This window comes from Chrysemys picta, chromosome 19 (genome assembly GCF_011386835.1).
Source record: "Chrysemys picta bellii isolate R12L10 chromosome 19, ASM1138683v2, whole genome shotgun sequence".
Lineage (NCBI taxonomy): Eukaryota > Metazoa > Chordata > Testudines > Emydidae > Chrysemys > Chrysemys picta.
This window is the reverse complement of record NC_088809.1, coordinates 3,214,095-3,237,151: the sequence shown is the minus strand read 5'-3', so window position 1 is coordinate 3,237,151 and position 23,057 is coordinate 3,214,095. Positions and strand designations below refer to the sequence as shown.

At 40.5% G+C, this 23,057-nt stretch overlaps 1 protein-coding gene across 30 annotated transcripts in view; it reads left to right on the top strand.

Annotated features, from left to right (window-relative positions):
* NCOR1 (nuclear receptor corepressor 1) overlaps positions 1-22,373 on the top strand; it is a 104,834-nt gene extending 82,461 nt beyond the window's left edge. For 19 of the 30 annotated variants that reach the window (XM_065572886.1, XM_065572893.1, XM_065572890.1 and 16 more), the window contains 19 exons: positions 628-771; positions 2,290-2,373; positions 2,966-3,222; positions 3,612-3,972; positions 7,500-7,724; positions 8,621-8,830; positions 9,064-9,213; positions 9,865-10,053; positions 10,532-10,697; positions 11,672-12,171; positions 12,803-12,931; positions 14,108-14,265; positions 14,525-14,748; positions 15,255-15,392; positions 16,265-16,410; positions 18,001-18,054; positions 19,247-19,468; positions 20,746-20,928; positions 21,897-22,373. In XM_065572886.1, the coding sequence (XP_065428958.1) occupies positions 628-771; positions 2,290-2,373; positions 2,966-3,222; positions 3,612-3,972; positions 7,500-7,724; positions 8,621-8,830; positions 9,064-9,213; positions 9,865-10,053; positions 10,532-10,697; positions 11,672-12,171; positions 12,803-12,931; positions 14,108-14,265; positions 14,525-14,748; positions 15,255-15,392; positions 16,265-16,410; positions 18,001-18,054; positions 19,247-19,468; positions 20,746-20,928; positions 21,897-22,084 (3,728 nt within the window). In that variant the 3' untranslated portion in view covers positions 22,085-22,373. The remainder of the gene's footprint in view (positions 1-627; positions 772-2,289; positions 2,374-2,965; positions 3,223-3,611; positions 3,973-7,499; positions 7,725-8,620; positions 8,831-9,063; positions 9,214-9,864; positions 10,054-10,531; positions 10,698-11,671; positions 12,172-12,802; positions 12,932-14,107; positions 14,266-14,524; positions 14,749-15,254; positions 15,393-16,264; positions 16,411-18,000; positions 18,055-19,246; positions 19,469-20,745; positions 20,929-21,896) is intronic. The other 11 variants (XM_008168982.4, XM_008168983.4, XM_024105934.3 and 8 more) reach the window with 7 other exon arrangements.
* Positions 22,374-23,057: the final 684 nt, after the last annotated feature.

The window sequence follows — 23,057 nt, the reverse complement described above, 5'->3', positions numbered from 1 at the left end:
AGAAGCAGTCATCAAAGAAGCTGTTCCCATAGCTAACATAACCTCACTGGAGTATTGGATCTAACATAGGCAAACTTTCACAGAGCCTCTCTGAGGTCAATGGGATTCCATGTGGGTTGAGGGGTCCACCTGCCTAATTCAGCTTGCAGTATAGGGATCATAAATTATTAGAATCACCCAGAAAGGTGACTTTGGTGTGATGGGTCTTACACAGTGTATAACTGAAGTAGTTAAAAACTGACACTGGTATTTAATTTCTACATTAGTTTTAAAGAATTAGTTGACAAATGTGAAAATGGCAAAATAACACTTCCTTTAAAGAATAGAGGGTATTACAAACTCTGGAGAGTTAGAGGAAATAAGTTATCCGTTTAACATTAAAATTCAAACTTCAAGTCAAAATATTATAGACAAAAATATTTATTTGCTAAAGTAATACTACAAGATTTAAGTAGTAAAAGATGAGTGTTAAAAAGGCATATAAATATGTTTGGGTATAGTATTGAAAAGGTAAACATTGTTAAGATAAGTTTTTGGTATCCTGTATCAAAAGGTTCTACTGTGTAATGGATTGCTTGGTTATGTTATGTTCTCACCTTTTCCTTACTACATGTCTGTATAATTCAGCAGCTATTAAGAACATCCGAGAAGGAACCAGGAGTCCAAGGACTGCTCATGAAATCAGTTTAAAGAGAAGTTATGATACGATGGAAGGAAATATAAAACAAGGAATGTCAATGAGGGAGTCTCCAGTGTCTGCACCATTGGAGGGTAAGGAACTATTTTAAATATACCATGTGCCTTAATAACAATTATATTGGGGTAGATCTAAATCAAAAGAGGAGATATATATATATATATATATATATATATATATCTCCTTTTGAAGTCTCCTTTCTCTTCCAGTTTACTCTATATATAGAGTAAACTGGAAGAGAAAGGAGACTTCAAAAGGTAGAAATCAAATCACTGTAACTTGATACTAACAGCATTTTACTAACAGTAAAAGCATTTTAGAGCTATTGTTGTTGGAGACGATCAGGGCCGGCTCCAGGGTTTTGGCCACCCCAAGCAGCCAAAACAAAACAAAACAAGCCGCGATCGCGATCTGCGGCGGCAATTCGGCGGGAGGTCCTTCACTCCCAGGCGGAGTGAGGGACCGTCCGCCGAATTGCCGCCGAATACCTGGACGTGCCTCCCCTCTCTGGAGCGGATGCCTCAAGCACCTGCTTGAGAAGCTGGTGCCTGGAGCTGGCCCTGGAGATGATATAACTAGTATCTACTAATAGCATAGTAGAAGTGGAATAGATAGTAGCAGCAATACTATTAATACTTCTTGTATTACTTTCTGTTTTGCCTGACATTTATTAATTAAGACTTGTGCAACTGCCAATACTTATTTAACAGAGCATCACTGGATTTTTTTGGTTTGTTGTGAAATGACTGATTTCCTAAACCATGACCCAACCAAGATAGTAATGGTGAAGTGCCTTTAACTTTCCTATGTGCCTTTTGGGAGTACAAGAGGCAAGGAAACATTCCTCTAAGCACTGTAGAGCCAAGTGGAAGAGACTCCCTACCAGTCACATGAACTCTTTGTTCCCTCTTCATTTAACCTGTAGGGAACATCTGAGTACTTCTTGGTGAGATGGAGAAAAGCAGTTTAAAGAGGATTACAGATTATATCCCAAAAGATTTAATTGCTAGCTTTTAACTTTCTGGTGTGTACTCCTGATTTCTTTGGAGTGGGAGAACCTAAGACAGGTATTGAATGGCAGTCTTACACCACTCTGATCCACTTCTTCTCCACAGCCTATACAGAATTGTACTTTAGGGATCTTGATTTTTAAGTTAAATTTCTCTTTGGCTCTTCAGTTCAGCTTCTTTTAGATGGTCCCCATGTTAAGTCTTTAAAGATAGAATGGAGGTTTTAACCAGTCATTGTTCTGTTTCACATTTCTCCTAAATGTTATGCATCACCAGGTGAGGAGACTGAAATAGAGTGAGTGCAGAAAAAGCAACTACTGTAGTTTGGGAAGTGTTACACTTCTTTTTTCCTAAGACTGGTGTCTTGTATATGTTTGAATACTACAGTAATGGGGTGGGGCATATGCTTCCTGTAAATTTGTTAGGGCAGAGACTGTCTTTGATGTTTGTACAGTGCCTAGCAGAATGGGGCTCGGGCCTCTAGGCACAAGTGCAATGCAGATAGTAAATTATGTGAGTAGGTAGCATGTACTTTATCATTCTTGTATTTAATTCTCTAACTCCGCCAAATAACTTTTTTAGGGTTAATATGCCGTACACTGCCTAGGGGCAGCCCTCATTCAGAACTGAAGGAGAGGACTGTGCTGTCTGGCTCTATAATGCAAGGTAAAGTTTTCGGTAGTATAGGGGCTGACATTAACTTACTGATCCTAGAAGTCTGACTTTCTGAACCCTACCCAGTTGCTGACAATGGTAGCCATCCTAAAGTTAAAACCTTTTAGTAGAGAGATGTGTTTTCCACACATAAGCTTCCTGTTAGGCTACTGATGCACAAAAACTTAATGTACAAAATGTAAGAATTGGTAAATGGGGAGCTATTTTACGTGAGGAAATTTGTAAAATCGAAAAAAGTATATTTAGCATTTTGCATCTTCAGGAAGCATTTGGGGATGTGTATTGCTGCCTTTGCTTTTAGCATATGAGAGCATGCTTGACCTATCCAGTGTCCTAAACAATTGTTCAGTACTTTCCCATAGGGCTTTTAGTGGTAAAATTAGTTCATTTAAAAAAAAAGGTACTTCCTAGGTGTCTTTCTATACTGGAGTCTTCTCTGTTCTTTATGTTGGACCCATTTGTAGTGGCAGGTCAAAGTTCCAGTTTGTGATTGGTATTTACAGTTTGCTAAATGTGCAAAAAAATCTTTCAGTGGCTGTTAACATACTAAAGACTTGTTTAATTTATTTTCCTTCCATGCAAGGTACACCAAGAGCAACAGCTGAGAGTTTTGAAGAAGGCCTGAAGTATCCTAAACAGATTAAGAGAGAGTCTCCTCCCATACGGACATTTGAAGGAGCCATAACCAAGGGAAAGCCTTATGATGGAGTCACTACCATTAAAGAAATGGGCCGTTCCATTCATGAAATCCCAAGACAGGACCTTTTAAGCCAAGAAAGTCGCAAGACTCCTGAAATAGTACAAAGTGTAAGGCCAATTATGGAAGGCTCCATTTCTCAGGTAACTATGCAAACCAGTACTGGACTCGTACTGCTGCCTTGATACTCTGTGGTAATTCCATTCAGGGTATTTGTTGCATTTAAGAAATACATGTCTCGTTATCCAAAAACAGAGGGTTTGTGTGTTTTTAATTAAGTTTGAAAACATTTTCTCCATGTATTGGTAAAAACCTTGGGATTATATATCATTTTGACAAGAGTGCTGGGCAGTTTGTATAAGCTATAGCAAGTACTGTAGCTCTGTTCGAGATCCAGTTGCATCACATGCCATAAAATTCATGCAAATATGTAACACAAAAGATTAAAAACAAATTATACGCTGATCTTCTAGCATCAGTGGAAAGTTGGCAGGATTACCTTGGCTGCTGATGGTCTTTTCCTCCTCTCTAGGGTACACCCATAAAATATGAAAGCAACTCCGGCCAGTCTGCTATCAAACACAATGTAAAATCTTTAATCACTGGACCAAGTAAACTGCCCCGTGGAATGCCTCAGCTGGAAATGGTACCGGAAAACGTGAAGGCGGTAGAACGAGCAAAATATGAAGATGTGAAGACTGGGGAGGCTGTACGTTCCCGTCCTACATCGGTGGTCAGCTCTGGCACCTCTGTCCTCAGGTCAACTCTTCATGAAACTCCCAAATCACAATTGAGCCCTGGGATTTATGATGACACCAATGCAAGGAGGACACCTGTGAACTATCAAAGTCCTATGTCCAGGAGTTCACCTATGATGAACAGAGTTACTGAAGGTATGTTATGCTTCCTTGACCAATGTAAGCTGGCCATTGAAAATCATAACAATTCTAACATTTCTTATTTCTGTAGACTGAGCACTGTTTGGGTAAAGCATACAAGGACATTTGCTTTTTTTTAAATTAGGTTATTGAATTTATTTATAGAACATTTCACTCTGTTCTTAAGTACTGTCATAGTTCTGTTCGATTTGGGTTGCAAGCCAAGAAGAGGAATGTTCTAAAAAACCCAACATTAATTTAAATTAAATAATGAAAACCTTTCTGTTCACACTGAGTTTTGTGACCCTCCCACAGTGTTAATCTTGGGCCTCAACACCTTAGAATGTGCCTCGTGCTTATTGTTCTTAGCAATGTTGATGTAGTTGTACATTCACTACAGTAAAGGTTCAGTCTTTCCCTCTGTGACCCTTTTTGCTTTTATAATGCTGTTGATCCCAAGGAACTGAAAATGTCTCAGTTGAACTTACCATCACCTCTGTAAGGTAAGCATTATAGCTATTTTACAGAGGGTAAGATGAAACATAAAGATGTTAGTGACTTGTCCAAGACCACACAATACATTTGTGATAAGGCAGGGAGCTAAAGCCACCGGAGTTCTGACTCCTAGGGTGAAATCCTAGCCCCATTGAAATCAATGATAAAACTAATATCTTTATTTTTCATTAGTGTAGTTGGACAAGGTTACGAAAATAGATTATGTAATAACATAGGTACATCATGTACACTGCCTGATAATTTAGTTTTTCATATTACTTCACATACTCATTCTTACCAATGACTTTTTTGGCAATTCCACAGAAGTAAGTTTTTAGGAGGGGTTTGAAAGAGAGCTGGGGTCTGGAGAATAAGTACCAAAGAAAAACCAAATCAGACTAGTATGGAAGGTACATTTAAAACCGTTTGCTGCCTGTAAAATGTGGATCTCTGTTAGGCCATGGTTTACACTGACTTGGAAGACCACTTTCTCACCATTCTAGCAAAATCTTTTTAAGCACAGTTTAACAGAAAGCTGGTCATATTAGCCAGTGTCCTTGCTAGGTTGGTTTTCATAGCCTATTAATGGTTTGTTTTGTAGCGTCACAAATTTTAAATGTCTTGTACTGTGTGCCAAGTAATGTTTAAGTAATAGAAAGCTATAGCCTGCAAGCCAAACTAACTTAATTACATTCACAAACACATGGGACCCCCAGCACAACTTGCAGCTTGTGTGTTTAAAAAAGAAAAGCTAGTAAAAGGTTATAGACTTGGAAATAACTTTGAAAAAGCCACTATGCTCAGAAGTGTGTTTTTTTTTCTTGGCTGAAATCAATTTTGATATCCGTGACCCCCTTTGCTTAAGAGATGATTAAGGCCATTACCAGGCTCTCCATACAAAACCTGTTTCTTTTCTAAGCTGAACACCTTGTCAGTTCTCATCTGCTTTAATTGTCAGGCATCAGAATAAAAGTAGTTTTGTAAAGATATCTTAGAACAGCTACATTTCTTCTAGCAGGGAGGGCTGAGATGCCCAGTCTCCAGCTAGGCAACTACTGTCAGTTTCTTCCACAATCATCTACTCATTGGAGAAATTGCATTCCCCTCTCTCTCTCTCTCTCTCTCTCTCTCTCTCAGAATGCATTTCTTGAGCAGGTCTTTAATATCACTTTTCTTTGCATTCAAATTGCTCCTGATGATCCGATTCTGCCACAGCACTTACAAGAAATTAGCCCAATAGCTACATAAAGAATCAGGTAGAGGGAATAGCTGGAACTCACTTGTGTGCCATTCGTTACTTGGCCACACTCCTTGCTTGTTGTATCTGGTTCTCCCACTCTTCATGTCTTTTGTCTTTCATACTGTAAGCTCTAGAGGGCAAAGACTCTTGTGTCTGGAAAGCACCCAGTTTGTTTTGGATGCTGTGTCTATGTTCATAATAATACTGAATTCTGATCCAATTGTATAGGATGTTTCTTCTTTTCAAGCATTTAAATATGAATTAATTCCAGGAAAAGTCAAAAAACACCTTAACATACAAATTAGCCTAGTCTCCCTAAACCACGCCTAATAGCCATTGTTTAATACATAGTACAGAGGTTGCAGCTAAATAAGTTTGTTTAAAATAAACAAAACATTATTTTGTTTTCAATAATTTACGTGTATAGTCAGTGTTAAATATTTAGAAACACTGTCATGTAGTCTTCCCCAAAACTTGACATAGCTCTAAAATTATTGTAATTTTGGTAAAGGAATGCCTTTAGGATTACATATTTTAAAATACCTCTTTCAAATCATGAAGGTTTTAAAAAAAAAAAACAAAAAAAAACTTCAGGACTGCTGCTTTGTAGAAACAGGTTGAGCCATATTGTTAGATGTTTGGTGACATTTCTATACATATGTCACCAAATCAATCTGAGGTATATCCCATTTTGTTCCTAAAATACAAAGGTGGGGGGAGGAATGGGTTTTGTCCAGTGGAAATATTTTCAAGCATCTAGTAGAGAATTTCAATAATGAAGTATTTTAAAGAAAGTATTAATTTTTGGAGGGAGGAAAGGGGGAGGATACTATAGCAGCACTACTTAATGCCTTGGCACTTGGTAAAATAAGACCTATGTAAATCCAGTACAGTTTTGTATTGCTCTGTTCTGTCTGAAAATCCCAACTTAGTTTTGGAATTGAATTTTCCAAGTTTTTACCATGGCTAAATTTTAAAATCTTTATTCTTTTGGGCAAATTGTTAGTCTCATTCTGTTTGGGACATATCACTTCTCTTCAATTAAAGTAAATGTTATGTTTCCTCAGAAGAAGTTTAGCTCTCTTTTCTTTTTGACATAGTTGAGCAATTTCACTGGCTTTTGTTGAAGTTTTCCTTTTCAGGTTCCCAGAGCTATACCCACGAGAGCCTCAGATTATCAAAAAATACCACCACCATCACCACTACCACTCACATCCGAAACAAAAAAAGGGCAGTTATATCACATGAGCCAACCTGTGTTTGTTTTTGTCAAGTCAGTTCATTCTTTCTATGTAAATTGAATTTTGGTGACTCTTAGGATGAGAGCCTGAGGCTTTTGTTTATCTACAGGCATCAGACAGATCAGGACTGTGCAGGGTGGACTGTTCAGCATTCCACCTCTGTTCAAATTTCTACCACTAAACTTTCGCCCAAGGCAAACATACTTTTATAGAGGTAGGAGGTAATTCAGTCTCAACTCGTACTTTATACTGGGTCACTTCAAAGGTGTTTCTTCAGGGAGTGTGGATTGTTTGAATATGGACTATTACTCAAGGCACTAAAATATCTGGATGATGGAGCTGGTATGTTAATCTGAAAGGCTACCTAATAGCATCCTTCTGAACTAATTTAGTCACTAACTTCTGTTTCCACAAATTGTTCTAGATGTGTAAGGTGTTTTTTGACTGGTGTACTATTGTGCAGGAGTCTGAAGTCATGTCATGTCTGATCTCTCTTTGAGCTAATTCACATTTACAGCTTCACCAACTATCAGGAGTGTATTTCTTACAAGTGTTTTTTTTTCTAGCTGGAATATCTTCTGGGAAGCCTGCTAATCATGAAAGGAAAACCACACTTACCCCAACGCAGAGAGAGAGCGTACCAGCAAAATCTCCAGTCCCAGGGGTCGATCCCGTAGTAACTCACAGTCCGTTTGACTCCCATCATAGAGGCTCTACTCCAGAAGTCTACAGGAGCCATCTCCCCCCTCATTTAGATTCAGCCATGCAATTTCACAGGGCTCTGGATCCTGGTAAATGCATTTTGTTGTTTTCCTTTTCAGTCCTGTGGTCTTCAGTAATATACAGAAAAGAGTGTGTATTAAAAGCAAAGGTCAGTGGAGCCACCATTAAAAAGTTCTTTACTATGAGCTATACCTTGTGCCCAACACTCTGCTAAGAGGCCTTTTCTGGTTTGTTTTAATCAAAATATTCTTAAAGTATTCCTAGGTTAATACTACATTTTCTCTCCATTAGAACAAAATGTTTTTCCCTTTCCATTTCAAAGATCTTATAGAAGAATCTGTCAAATTATCTCCTTTGTGTTTATCAAAAATGGGAGATGTTCAGAGGATATTTTTAAGTAAAGTATTTGTTAAAAGAATGACAGGCATCCAAGAAAAACATACCCTGGGGGATTAAACAAAAGCATGGTGAGTGTTTTGTGAGTGAAACACTCTCTAATTCAGAGATTACCAGGTTGTACATTGTTTTGCCCTTAGAATCCACTCTGATGGTATTGAAAACAGGAAATTGATTTGTAACTCAAAGATCAATCCACTTCCACTGATTATCCTTTATCCTGTATTTTTCCTTCTATTATCCTGTATTTCTCATTATCCTATGTGGATATTTCAGTGCTTTGCTTCTAAGGAACATTAGGATTGACATTCACAGTTTCCCCTCATGGCTTTTTCCATAAAACAGACTTCTTCAATCTGGATTGCTTAACCTTTCCTAGCTAAGTATGAGAACATATGTTCTCAATGGAACATCGGCACTGAAAAGACTAGTTTTGATTCTGTCAGAGCTGGCCCTGGAGGATTGGCAACCCTTTTTTAAAATATTTCTTAAGCTTTAATAACTACAGATTCCAAACTCTTCCTCTACTGCACACTAAACTTTCCTTTATTTTTTTTCTCATTCTCAGCTGCTGCTGCATACCTGTTCCAAAGACAGCTTTCACCTACCCCAGGTTACCCAAGTCAGTATCAACTTTATGCAATGGAGAACACACGGCAGACAATCCTAAATGACTATATTACCTCACAGCAGATGCAGGTTAATTTACGTCCTGATGTAACCAGAGGTCTATCTCCTAGAGAGCAAACTTTAGCTCTCCCATATGCAGGAGCCAGAGGTATGTCTGCCTCCTCCAGGCTTTCTTTGGAATATGTTTTGGAGGGTGGAGTTTGATATATAAATGGTTGCATTTCAAAACTGGTCTCTGCATATGCAAAGCAAAACTCTGTATAACACTAGTAGAAAGCCTAGATGCATATTTCCTTTTTTTTGTTTGTTTGTTTTGTTTAAGTAATTGTAAATTGTTGAGATTGGGGAGTATATTCTAACTCCATTATAACTTTTTAACAGGAATTATTGACCTGAACAATATGGCTCCCACTATCTTAGTCCCTCATCCAGGAGGAACAAGTACCCCTCCAATGGAGAGAATCACTTATATCCCTGGCACCCAGCTCACATTCCCTCCGAGGCCTTACAACCCTGCATCTATGTCACCAGGTAAGAGTCTGATTGTTCTGTATTATCCCTAATCCATTGACATTCTAGAATAGTGACCCTCTCTATCCACTAGTCACTGGATAAGTGTCTTGCTGCTGTTTCAATAGCTAACCCCGTGCCATTCACTTTGGGTGATAGAAGAGATGATTGTTAACTTTATTGCTTCAGTAGCAGCCAAAGGTACCCAAGACAGGATCAGGGCCCCATTGTGATAGGTTTTGTATATATCTGCTGGAAGCCCTGAAGAAGAGAAAATAATTAGAAAAACAAAAAGTTTGATGTTTTTGTTAAATACAGTGGGCCAAATTCTGTCATCTGATACATGAGCCCATTAATTTCTGTTCGAGGGTGGAATTTGGATAGGAATCTGGCATAGGATAGAATCCTGTTATCTGCCATCTGGATAGCTCCTATCACCATGTATTAAAGCAATGCAGTGACTTGGGAAGGTTGTTTCCCAGCCCCTCCTCTCACAGTGAATTTTAGGGTTCAACCATCATACTCCAGTATGTAATTCTCAATGGAATCAAAGCGGTTTTGGGCATTCGTAAATATTCTTTTCTGGCTTCAACTTACATCCAGTGTGTGTCAAGTAATACACACTGTTGAGCTTTTCAGTGTTTGTCTTACGCTTTTCATTGCTGTGTGAAGCACTTCTATCTCCTGTGCATCTTATAGGACACCCTACGCATCTGGCTGCGTCTGCAGCTGCCAACGCTGAGAGGGAGCGGGAGAGGGAACGGGAGAAGGAGCGGGAGAGGGAACGTGAAAGGGAGCGGGAGAGAGAACGAGAGAGGGAGAGAATCACTGCAGTTCCTGCTGAGCACTACCTTCGGCCTGGTGAGTGTACATTGCCACATTGGGATCAGTCTTGTATACAAAATGTAACTAATCAATTTCCACAACCACCCTTAGCACTTTTGTTTTGACTTCAAAAAAATAAAAATCAGTGCTGTGTAACCTATTGTTAGCATAATCTAAATGGGCGATTCCTAAGATATGGAGGTTTTGCTGCAATTGACAGTGGTAGGTAGTATATAACTGAAGATAAAAAGAACAATGATGCAGAATCTGGAGGATGGAATCAGTCCTGTCCCAATTGGCATTTCACTCTGTGCAATGCAGATTCGAGGATGCTGTTCTTCAGAAAGCTTTAAATATTGTCTGTGCCTGACAGCAGCGTAGACATGTGAAAAAGGGTGTGGAGGAGGCGCTAGCATTATGGTACTTGCTTGTGCATTGTTATATACACACTTATTACACGTTATAACAGACTGTATATTTCTTCCCCCCCACTAACTTTCTCCACACACTAAAGGTACAGAGCAGCCTGGCAGACCTGGCAGTCATGGATACGTTCGCTCACCGTCTCCTTCTGTTAGAACCCAAGAGAACATGCTGCAGCAAAGGCCCAGTATTTTCCAAGGAACCAATGGGACAAGTGTAATTACCCCTCTGGATCCTGCTGCTCAGCTACGCATCATGTACGTTTCTTAAACTCCTGTTACAAAGAAATATGTTCTGGGATTAAGCTCATTACTAAATGTGTTTACTTTGCATGAAAAATAATAGAGACCAGAAGTTACCACTGTCTGCTAGGTCTTTGGCCTAGGGAAATGACTTAAGGCAGGGGCAGGCAAACTTTTTGGCCTGAGGGCTGCATCGGGCTTCATAAATTGTATGGAGGGCCGGTTGGTGGGGGGGAGTCGTGGCCTGGCCCCCACCTCCTATCTGTCGTCCCTGCCCCCTCCCATCCCCCTCGGACTCCTGCCCCATCCAACCCACCCTGTTCCCTAACGGCACCTCTGGGACCCCTGCCCCATCCACACCTCCCCGCTCCCTATCCCCTGACCACTCCCGGACCCCTGCCGGCCCATCCAACCCTCCCCCCCCCTTCCTGACTGCCCCTCCAGGACCCCTGCCCCATTCGACCCCCTGACCATCCCCCCGAACTCCCCTGCCCTCTATCCTACACACACACCCTCCCCCCACTCTCTGCCCCCTTACCGCGCTGCCTGGAGCACCGGTGGCTGGCGGCGCTACAGCTGCGCCGCCCAGCTGGAGCCGGGCCACACCGCCACCATGCAGCACAGAGCACCGGGTCAGGCCGGGCTCTGCAGCTGCGCTGCCCCAAGAGCTCCCAGCCCCGCCACCCAGAGCATTGTGCCGGCGGCGGAGCGAGTGAGCTGAGGCTGCGGGGGAGGGAAAACAGTGGGGGAGGGAAAACAGCAGGGGAGGGGCCGGGGCGAGCCTCCTGGGCCAGGAGCTCGGGGGCAGGGCAGGACGGTCCCACTTGCCAGATGTGGCCCGCGGGCCGTAGCTTGCCCACTTCTGACTTAAGGGATAGGTGTTAACATCACAAAAGCTGTACTTTGTGGGAAGCCTGGAAGAGCCAGCTGAAATCATTGAATTGCTGTTGTATGATCTAATGCAAGTGATTTTTTATATTTGCTAACAGGCAGCTCACGCCTGGAGCCCCCTCCATAACTCCTGGGTTGCCTGCTTCCCGTTACAACACTGCTGCTGATGCCCTAGCTGCATTGGTAGATGCTGCAGCCTCTGCTCCTCAGATGGAAATTGTCAAAGCAAAAGAGCACAAGCATGAAGGAACCAGAATAGAAGAGAACATGGGGCGCAGGTCAACGGTGGTTAGTGAACAGCAGCAACAGATGGAGCAGAAAACACTGGAAGCAGAAAAGAGGTCTGTTCAGTGCCCGTACACATCGGCAGCTTTTTCCAGTGGCAAGTCCCAGGGTCCGTCTTCATCGGTAGTTTATTCAGAGGCTGGTAAAGACAAAGGGCATCCTCCTAAATCCCGGTACGAGGAAGAGTTAAGGACTCGTGGCAAGACCACCATTACTGCTGCTAACTTCATAGATGTGATCATCACTCGGCAGATTGCTTCAGACAAGGATGCACGGGATCGGGGCTCACAAAGTTCAGATTCTTCTAGCAGTTGTATGTGTCTTCTCTCTTAATTTCTATTCCCGCATGTGCTCTTTTCATTTCACTTGCTATGTTGGCCATTAAGGAGATGGCACATCTGAATAGATTTGTTTTATCCTGTTGCTACTAATGCAGTGCAAGCTCTGTACCGTCTTCCCTTTTATATAATTGACAGCTGCTTGACGTGAAATCAAACCATACTAATTTATACAGTGCTGTAGCTATGCATAGCACTTTTCAGCCAAACACAGTTTTTCATAAGAACCTTGTGATGCTCAGTGCAAAACTCAATCACCTGTATAGTGAAAGTTCAGAGTATATGCTATGGAAGTCTTAGATGTAGAAAGGGGATGGCTCTCTTGAATAACAGAAAAACAAAACTAACCACGCTACAGATCACAAGATACTTCCTAAAAATAATAGCTTTCCGTTTGTAGTAGTAAATGCATTATGAAAATGAGGAGAAAATGCTTATTTAAATGCTCAAATAGATTTGCCCAGTCATGAAAATAAAATAGATTCCCTACATTAAAAATGTTGATTAAGATTTATTGGCTCTTAATATTAACTCTTAATATTAAGGTTTCACACTTACACAAATTTGCATTTTATTTAAAAACATCTCTGCTGTTTGAACTCCTAGTATCTTCCCACCGATATGAAGCACCTGGAGATGCCATTGAGGTGATTAGCCCTGCAAATTCACCTGTACCTCCCCAAGAAAAACTACAACCCTATCAACAAGAGGCACCCAAACCAAGCCAGGCAGAAAGTAAGTCTGTTTCTTTGTAGATAAAAAAAATTATGTCCAAGTATCTTAAATATATATTCCCTTTTGAACAGTTGCTATGAACTCATACACTTATGTATATAAAGTACATTAGCAGCCTTATAGTTGCAACTAAAAGCACTCTTGAATCTTCAGAAGCTTTTTCTAGAGCATGTACTTAATTGTGATCTGTGAAAAGTGGGGAAATTTGATTAAATTTATTGAAAATGCAATAATGATACTTAGCACTCATCAGTTATACCTCACTACACCTAAGAGGTTGGGTGCATTATTCGCATTTTGCATATGGAGAAAATGAGGTAAATAGGTTGACTTGATCAGACCTACAACTAGTCTAAGACGGCGCCAGAATTAGAATTTGAGAATTTCTGATTTCTAGACCCGTGCTTAATTCACTAGACCAGTGTTTTTCAATCTCTGGTCTGAGAACCCCTGGAGGTCCGCAGACTATGTCTTAGGGGTCCGTGAAATGTTGTCATTACCATAGAACAGTGGTTTTCAAGCTATGGTCTGCAGACTATGTGTAAGATTTCCAAAGGGGTCTGCACCTCCATTTTGAAATTTTATAGAGGCCTGCAAATGAAAAAAGGTTGAAAACAACTGCACTCGACTGTGCTGCTTCTTATTGTAATATGCTCTGATTTAGAATTAACAGAAAAAAATGCTTCTGTTAAGTTATAAAAAGTACTTAAATTATGAGTGTATTGGTGGTTGGTGCAAACACTTGCATTTTGGTGAAAGAGACTGAGGTGCAAGTTATGTCAGCTCAGTTTGCTGTCGAAGTAGAGTGAAATTAAATCAGTCCAAAAATATGCATTCAATGCTATTGTAGACTAGTACTTTCTGTTGCCTGTTTGAGTCAAAGGGTCTAAATCAGTGGTTCTCAATCTGCGGGCCGCTTGTGGCCCAATCAGCAAACAGCTATGGCCCATGTGATATCCTCAGGGTCATAAGGTAGTATATATATTATGTGGATGCGTCCCACTGGTCTAAATACTAAGGAAAGAAAGCTATATTAAACAAACTACTTAAAATTTCATGCAGCAATGTTTAATATATCTCTTTATAAATATTCAAAAAACTCTCAAAGCTTAAACTTCAGAAATATCTTCTTAGAGTGATATGCTTTTTTTTTTTCTCCTTTTTTTTGGAAACTAGGTGATCCAAACAGGCAGTATGAAGGTCCAGTTCACCGATATAGGACACAACAGGAATCTCCTTCTCCACAGCAGCCTCCACTGCCTTCCTCTCAGACAGAGGGCATCGGACACGTACCTAGGACCCATCGTCTGATCACACTTGCTGACCATATCTGTGTAGGTTAATTTTGCAAGTAACTTTGGGATTGATTTATATTTTCAAAGCATGGAAACACTACATTTTATTTGAGAGTTATAATATGTTACAGTGTTGGTAGTGAAACCATGACATGTTACATAATCACATGACTGAAGTTCAGATTGTCTTGTGTTTGGTGCGTGTGATGCTAATTGCGTTTGTTCCTAAAATGAGATAATGCAGGCCAAATGTTTGACCAATCTTTTTTTTGTCCCCCCTCCTCCCCCCCCCAACCAGCAAATTATTACACAAGACTTTGCTAGAAACCAAGCGGCCTCACAGGCATCCCTGCAGCCTCCAACTAGTACATTCCAGAACTCTGCTCCTGCTTCAGCCGCTACCCCTACTCGGGCAAAGGCTTCAAACCGCTACAGCCCCGAGTCGCAGTCACAGTCTGTTCACCATCAACGGCCAAGTGCCAGAGTGTCTCCTGAAAATCTCTCTGACAAATCCAGAGCAAGGTGAAGTGGTGGTTTTTTTGGTTTGACTGTAAATTCAACCAATGCCTGCATAAGTAGCCAATAAAAATTAACAGTGGATTAGGCTTAATTGATTTGAAGTAGGTTTATCCTTCAACCTTTCTTAGCTGTCCAAAGGCAACTTACATTTTATGTCTACTTTCTTCAACAAATAGAAGGAATATATGGCTTAACTTTCTAACAGTGTAGTAAGGAAAATGAAAAATACTCACTGGTGCTGCATTGTAGATTATAGCCATCTCCACATTTATACTAGATCTCCAAGCTTTGAGGGAAGGAAGAGACATAAACACGTAGAGCTAATAGAAATTAATCATTTATGTGGATAGTCTGAAGACTTGTGTTTCTGTAATATCTTTCATCCCAAAGGATACCATAGACTTAAATGATATATAAGCAATAGACTTGATCTTTGATTACTGGAGTTTGTTTTTAATTGTGCTTGTTACACATCTGAAAAGTACCTCTCCTTTGTATTAAAAACTTAGACCTGGGAAGTCCCCAGAGAGAAGTCATGTCTCTTCAGAACCCTATGAGCCAATCTCACCGCCTCAGGTCCCAGTTGTACATGAGAAACAAGACAATATTCTATTGCTTTCCCAAAGAAATGAGCCTGCTGAACAGAGGTATGTCTAAAAACTGAACTTACTATATCTTAACCTGTATCTCTGAGTGGTCAGCAGCAGCTCTGATCTCTGAAGTGAGGCACTATTGTCTAATGGCAAGAGCAGTGTAGTAGGAGTCAAGACTTGTAAATTCTGTTCCTGATTTTGCTATTGTGGGCAAGTCACTTAGCCGCTCTGTCTACCCTATTTACAGATGGGTGTGTACCTACCTACTTCCAAGAGATGTTTAAATTCACTGTATGTAAAGCACTTTGAGAGGCATGGGTGAAAGATTCCATATGTGCAAGCCACCTTTCATAATACAATCTTTGGGTTTCCCATTGCAACCAATGTGTTTTTAAAGAATCAACTGGTTTAGGCCCCAGAGTGGTGAAAATTCTTGGAAAATTGAATCTCCTCTTAACTTTCAGAGGCAACCTGGTTGAGTGGCTAGGACACAGGACTAAGAGTCAGGAGCCTTGAGTTCTGTTCCTGACTCTGGCACTGACCTTGTGTGCGTCACTTAACCACTTTATGCTTCAGATTCTCTGTTAGTATAATAGAAATATTGATACATTGTCAATTGCTTTAAGATATACAGATCAAATGCATTGAGGTGGTGATAGTGATTATGCTCTTGGCAAGTCATCAGTCTGGCACTCACTTGGGCAAAGTTTGGGTGTCCCTAAGGTAATGGAGACAGTAGTTGAGTGTATAGATCTATGGGGTATATAGCTATTCTGTATAAAATTGCTGATGGGGGGGGGGGAGTAGAAAATATGTTGAATTTGGGCCCCTGGTGTAAACTCATGCCAGCGTTTAGAAGTGATGGGAAGGTTTTTAAAGCAATGCATGTTGATGTGTAGTTCTTCTTTGACACATGTTGGTCTCAGCAGGACTGACTCTCGCTCTCCGGGGAGTATAAGTTACCTGCCTTCATTTTTCACCAAGCTTGAGAACACCTCTCCAATGGTGAAGTCCAAGAAACAGGAGATATTTCGTAAGTTGAACTCCTCTGGTGGAGGTGACTCTGACATGGGTAAGTGGGACTTCGCTTTCTCATTGCATTTTCTAACGTAGGGTATCCTCGGATTGCAATAAAGCAAAGCCGAACCCAGTCCTGTTTCAAATACTTTTAATTTTATTTAATGTTCTGCTTAAAAAAATTACTACCAAACACTTGGAAGTTTTGCCATATATATTTTGCTCTTGTATGTAGGAGTTTATTTTACAATTACAAGGTTAATATTTTGTTTGTGAGAGGGGAAACATCTTCTGTAAACTAAGGGCAAGCATTTTATTTTGGAGTCAGGAAACATTGGGCGAAAACTTGCACTCTTATCCATGTATGATTTATTGGGTTTTCCATTTGATGTATAAGATATGTAAACATAAGCTTGCGTACGTGTTTTCTGCTGAAGAGGTGTCATGCTGCCGGAGGGGCTTCAAAGACTCCTTTTTGTTGTTGTTTGCTCTTGTAATTATGGATGTCAGTACGGCAACCTCTACACCACAAATAAGTTGCATATAGTTTTGGAAGCAGATATCAATGTGGTGGAACATGTTACTAGCACCATATTGTACTTTCCTGAATAAACTTATTCCAGCAAAATGGGGATTTCAGTTAGCAGTAAAGAGAATTTAATTTGGCTCCTAACCCTTTAATGCTCGTGGTTAGAGCACATCTCTTTGCTAAAAGTGGAATATGCTTGCAATGAGCAAGTAGATCATTTTTGTTTCACAGAAATCTACCTCATTGTTTTGGAATGTCTTATAAACGTTGCTCTTAGAACTGATGGAAGGGCTGTGGATTTGGGTGTCCTCGCCTTTACAAAAATCTCTTATTTACATAAGTAGGGTCAGTGATGCTGGCGTTATTGGTGGTGTTAGACATATGTTAAGCCCATGTTGTCTCATTCTGTGAGAACATTTGTCACAGTCTTTTAATAGCCCTTGGTGGGTATGTGTGATAGGATCCTGCTGTGCTGCACTAATACATTTCAGCTAAACTTTCATCTAGACTTTTAGAATGCTAATCTACTATCCACCACTGTCGTTAGCTGATTATTTGTTTGCTTCATGTCAGTATCAGGTCAATAATCTGCAATCTCCGATTATTAAAGATATTACATAATGTTTGTGTTATAAATCCAGTAATTTGAATTAATTTTTCCAGCCATTTCAAAGTAGTTCTAAATGGTCGTCAGTAAATACATATGTGGTATCAAAATTCATATGATACGTTCACCAAAATGTGTGTTCAACCAGGGAAATAAACACAGCAGCTTTTTTTTTTTTAAGCATTTTAAAGACCTCCGAGACCAGGAAAACCTTCAAAGGTCAATCTAGTGTCTGAAAGAGTATTTTTAAGGGAAAGGAAAGCTAACAGACAGATTGTGTCTGAGGTTGTGCTTATGGGCCAACATTAAAGATGAACCTCTACACATAGTTTTACTTTACTGAGCAACCTATGGTGCATATTCACAGCACTAAAACCCAAAGGTGAAGTCAAAGCAGATAAAGTTGCAGATTAATGAGAGAAGACTTTTCAAATACTCATACACATTAATAGATGTGTAGAGCTTATCAATAATATAAAACAAACTTAAATGTTGTGTTTTAATTGCAGCAACTGCTCAGCCAGGAACTGAAATATTTAATTTGCCAGCAGTCACTACCTCAGGTAAATCTTTCTGAAACAGTTCTTGTAACAGAATTTGCTGATTGTAATACTTTTTAATAGGTGTATTGAGAAACTCTGAAATAAGAAAGGGGGGGGGGAGGGCGCGAATGCAGAAATAAGCCAGTAGAGCCCTAAATGTGGAAATTCCTGTTTCAATACACTAGGGAAAAGCAAAATGAATGTAAAAGGGAATTTGAATGTATGTCTAAAGTGCAATTTAAGGCAGAAATTTAATTTGTACTAGAGTTTGGCTTGTAATTTTCTTGCACTGATGTCATAATCATGCAAATATCTTTTCCTTAGCATCTCATTTAATCAAAATTGTGAACACTTGCAACAAAGTTCTCTACTAAAACAGTTCATAGCTAAATTTATTTTCTGAATTATCATAAACTTTTTATTTAAATAGAAGGAAGAAACTGAGCTATTAAAGTATTTGCTGTATTTACATTAAGTTCTCTGGGTAGCTTCACATCAAGTAAGAAATTGTCCTAAAGTACTCCTCGTTTATTAGTAACAATTAAACACTTCTCCAGTCTCCTGCCTGATCACTGTGTAGTTCATAACTTGTCACTTGTAGAGGCAATTGGAGGTAGTAATCCAAGCTGTGCCACAAACTCCCTCTCTGACTTTGGCAAGTCACATTACCACTCTGCCTCCGTTCCCCATCTTTAAAATATTGATTTCCCTTGATGAGGGGGGAGTGGTTGTGAAGATCAGTATTCACCCAGTGTTCTGTATTTAGTATTTAACTTGTAAAATAATTGTTGCAACATAGAATTTTTATGTTTCATCACGAGAGAAATCCTGTTTTCTGGGTGGTCTCCTTTTATGACCAACATATTTTAATAATTGTCGGTTTTGATTAATATTCTGTCAAAATTGGCATCCTTAACTGCCTTGGCTTTTAGTTTTTAATACACATGTAAGTATCTTATCCTCATGCAAACAGGAGTCTGACATAATTGACATGGCTCTTTAATGTTTGCTGCTGGCATGTCTAAATTGTAGCCATTGTGAGCTGCTTGGTGCATGAAGCTTTGCATAAACTGCTCATCTTTGTTTTTTGTTGTTTTTTTCTTCTTCCTCTGTCCCTTCAAAATCTTCTCCCTTGTCTCTTTGTTATAATTCTTTTGAGGTGTATTTTGTCCTCCCCTCCCATCCTTCCCCTCACAATTTCTTCTTCTCCCAGGTGCAGTCAGTTCTAGGGGTCATTCCTTTGCAGATCCTGCCAGTAATCTGGGTCTGGAAGACATTATTAGGAAGGCATTGATGGGCAGCTTTGATGACAAAGGGGAGGATCATGGAGTTGTAATGTCCCAGCCTATGGGGATAGCACCTGGTAGTGCCAACCCTGCAGTCTCAGCTAATAGCGAGGTCCGTAGAGAGGAAGCTAATCCATCACCCAATTCAGGTGAGAAATCATCTTGCAGCTCCTCAGAATTGCAAGGCCTTGAGTCAGGTAGTAATTGTGGGGTGTAATTGAAGTAGTTAAGAGAGCTTGAAATCATGAAAACTGAGAAATCCATGCTCCCTGACAGTGCTATAGAGGAGACATGTTCACCCCTTGGGTTGGGGACAGGTGCCTCGTTTTTCAGCAATGTCCCCTCCAGTTCAAAGAAGCAGTGCTGGTACTCCAGAGTCTTAGCCAATGTTTCTTTTCTGAAAACATGGGGCTAGGATAGGCAAGGATGGAATGAGAGGGGGGGGGGTTGCTCCTGCATAGCCTTGTGGTATAGAAAGATGCCTACCTGGAACAGCACCTCTAAAGAGTGTACACAAACCTTTGCAAAATGGCTGACTAATGCATTGTAACTGTAGCTAGCATTAGGTGAAAGTAACCTGTCTCTTCAAAGGGAAGGAAATGCGTTACATGGCCCTCCCCACTGAAGAATTAACCCTTTGGTGATAGGAGTGGGGATTTCTAGAGCCCTGAACGGATACAAAATTTATATCCCCAGATATAAATCGATATCCACAGAGCTGCAGATCTATCAGAAACTGTAACGGCGAAAGCAGCAGCATGTTGGGCCACCGCTCCCAGGAGCCAGTGCCCTGTGCTGGCAGCTCCTCCGTTGTGGCTGTACCGCCCCCAACCCCATCTGCTGAGAAGAGCACCAGGCTCACCGGCAGCTGTGCCTGGTTGCGCTAGTGCGTGCAAGCGGCTCGCACACTCCCAGACAGGAGTCCCTTCCATGCAGCAGTCTGCATAACCTGTCTGGGAGGATGCGAGCCACTTGCACACACTAGCGTGACCAGGGACAGCTGCCTGTGAGCCTGGTGCTCGCCTCAGTGGGCAGGGGGCAATACAGCCACATCGAAGGACCTGCCGGCACGGGGCGCCCGCTTCTGGGAGCGGCGGCCTGATATACTGCTGCTTTTGTTGCTGCGGTTCCCGGTAGAGACCTGTAGCTCTGCGGATACCTTTTTATATCCACGGATATAAATGTTGTATCCGCGCAGGGCTCTGTGGATTTCTCAGCAATGGTGCATGAACAGCAAACAGAAGCTATAGGCTGCTACCACCAGAGGGTTAAAGGTAACTCTCCAAGTGAAGAAATCCAGATTGATTTGCTGAAAGGAATCTCTTTATATAATTTAACTTACTATATGGCAGTTTGGTTATAAATTTATTGAGTCTAAATTGCATTTTTTTTTAAATAATCTTTTTACTGTGACTTCCATTTTCAGGAGGGGGAGTTGGCAAGCAGAAGTTAATTGGCAAGTCTAATAGTAGGAAGTCTAAATCTCCTATTCCTGGGCAGGGATACTTAGGAACTGAGAGACCTTCCTCTGTCTCATCTGTACATTCAGAAGGAGATTACCACAGGCAGACTCCAGTGTGGGCCTGGGAAGACCGGCCTTCTTCAACAGGTGAGAAATGTTGCCAGAAATACTACTAAAAAATAACAGAACTGGAATTGGAATCCTGTGGTAAGGTTAGATGTGGAAAGACCCATTTGAAGTGTCTGGGCCAAATCATCATAGTATCCAGATCCATTAAACAGGGATCTTTTTGAATCAGATATGTGCAGAGTAGCAAACCATCTCTTTACAAGGGAAGACAATGTTCTACCAAAAAGCAACAGAGGGTCCTGTGGCACCTTTGAGACTAACAGAAGTATTGGGAGCATAAGCTTTCGTGGGTAAGAACCTCACTTCTTCAGATGCAAGAATGTTCTACCAGGCATTTTAACACCAAAGTAGGTCATTCACACCACAAGTGGTTTAATTAGTCCTCTCAAAAATTGTAATATTCTTTATCAGCAGCTGAGTTGCCTGAGATGAGTGAAATTCTTTTTTAATTTAGGAAGTAATTTTTTTCTGTTTTTCAATCTGATCCTTGCAACCAACTCTTCACTGTACAGTGAGAGGCACCAGTGGAAAACTGTTTTTGGGAAATTTTTGATCCACAGAGCTTGAAGGATCACTGTAAGCCCTGAAACTGAAACCCAGTGTATTATAAAACCAATATTATGAGGTTCATATGCCAAAGAAATGTGGTGAATGACTTGATTTTTTTTTTCCCTGCAATGTTCTGAGTTAAAGCTGCACACGTAAACTAAGATGATGATAATCAAGAGTTGGCCTCCCTGTAAACAAATTACATGTGATCCTGGCTGTTATAAACTAATGGGAATTTTAAGGAGTAAACTTAACTTTTTTCCCTTTCTCAGGGGTCTGGGGTTAAAATTATTAGGTTCTGGAATCTTGGTGGAAAACGCCAGTGTTGATCTCTGATCTGTCACGTGTGTCTATTCATGTAGTGAAAACAAAGTTAAGTCGTGAAGATCGGGTTGGAGTGATGCCTGTCTTATTTGAGTTAAACTTTTTTGACTTAGGATCAACTCAGTTTCCTTACAACCCCTTGACAATGCGGATGCTCAGCAGTACACCACCAACGTCCATTGCATGTGCCCCACCATCCATGAGCCAAGCAGCCACTCACCAACAGAACAGGATATGGGAGCGAGAGCCTGCACCACTGCTTTCAGCACAATATGAGACTCTGTCTGACAGTGATGACTGAACTATGCAGAGTTTTTTTAGTTTGTGGGTCGAAAAAACTCTATTTTTGACTTATGCCCAAAGGGACTTCCCAAGAGAGCAAGGGCCACACACGAAGAAATGATGGGGAGCTATTTGGAGAGTAAATCGAAAAGATTCCGTCTGCACAGACCACGTGTAGGAGGATCGTGATCGAGGAGGGTTGACGTACTAAAGATAAATATGTAAAGACTTTTTAAAAAGTGGACTATTCCTGTTCTACATCTATTTGTAAAGAAAACCATAATGTCTTTAAATCATTCTTCTGTAAATAGAGAGTACTTTTTGCAGTGTTTTTTCCCTTGCTATAGTCTCTGGTGTACTTACGTTCAAATCATTGCATAAACCTTGGGGGTCATTTTGTAATTTTTTTAAAGCATTTTCTCAAGTGTAGAGTACTCTTCATACCTTACTCTTCCAACCGACATGGCATCATTGCCCGTTAATGCAATGCCACCTCTTACTGGTGGTGTGCTTCAATTTAATTTTTTCCCTAGACACAGTGGTGTTCAAGCTCTTGTGAAAATGTTGATTTTTAAGACTGACCCCTTAACAAATTCTGTACATTAACATAGTCAGGTCTGCTGGGGTAAGATGATATATTTCTTTGATTTTTAAATTTCTGCCACATTGTAAATTTTCAGTGCGGTCAGTTTTATTTAGCAACACTGCAGAAATATTATTGCATGGGTATGTTATGGTTCAGTTTAAAAAGAAAAAACAATCACAAAAAAAACCCAACCAAGCAGCTTCTGGAGTCATACCTCACTGTTATGCACACTGGTAATTTAACTGTACCCCAAAAGACTATTTTAATGTTTTCTGTTTCTGCATTGTATGCAGCTGAAAAAGGCTACTATTTTAACAAATTTTACTACCATATATATCCATATAAATCACAGCAGATTGCTTAAGTGAACAAAGGCTCTGGGTGGGTTGTTGGGTCCATCAAGAAA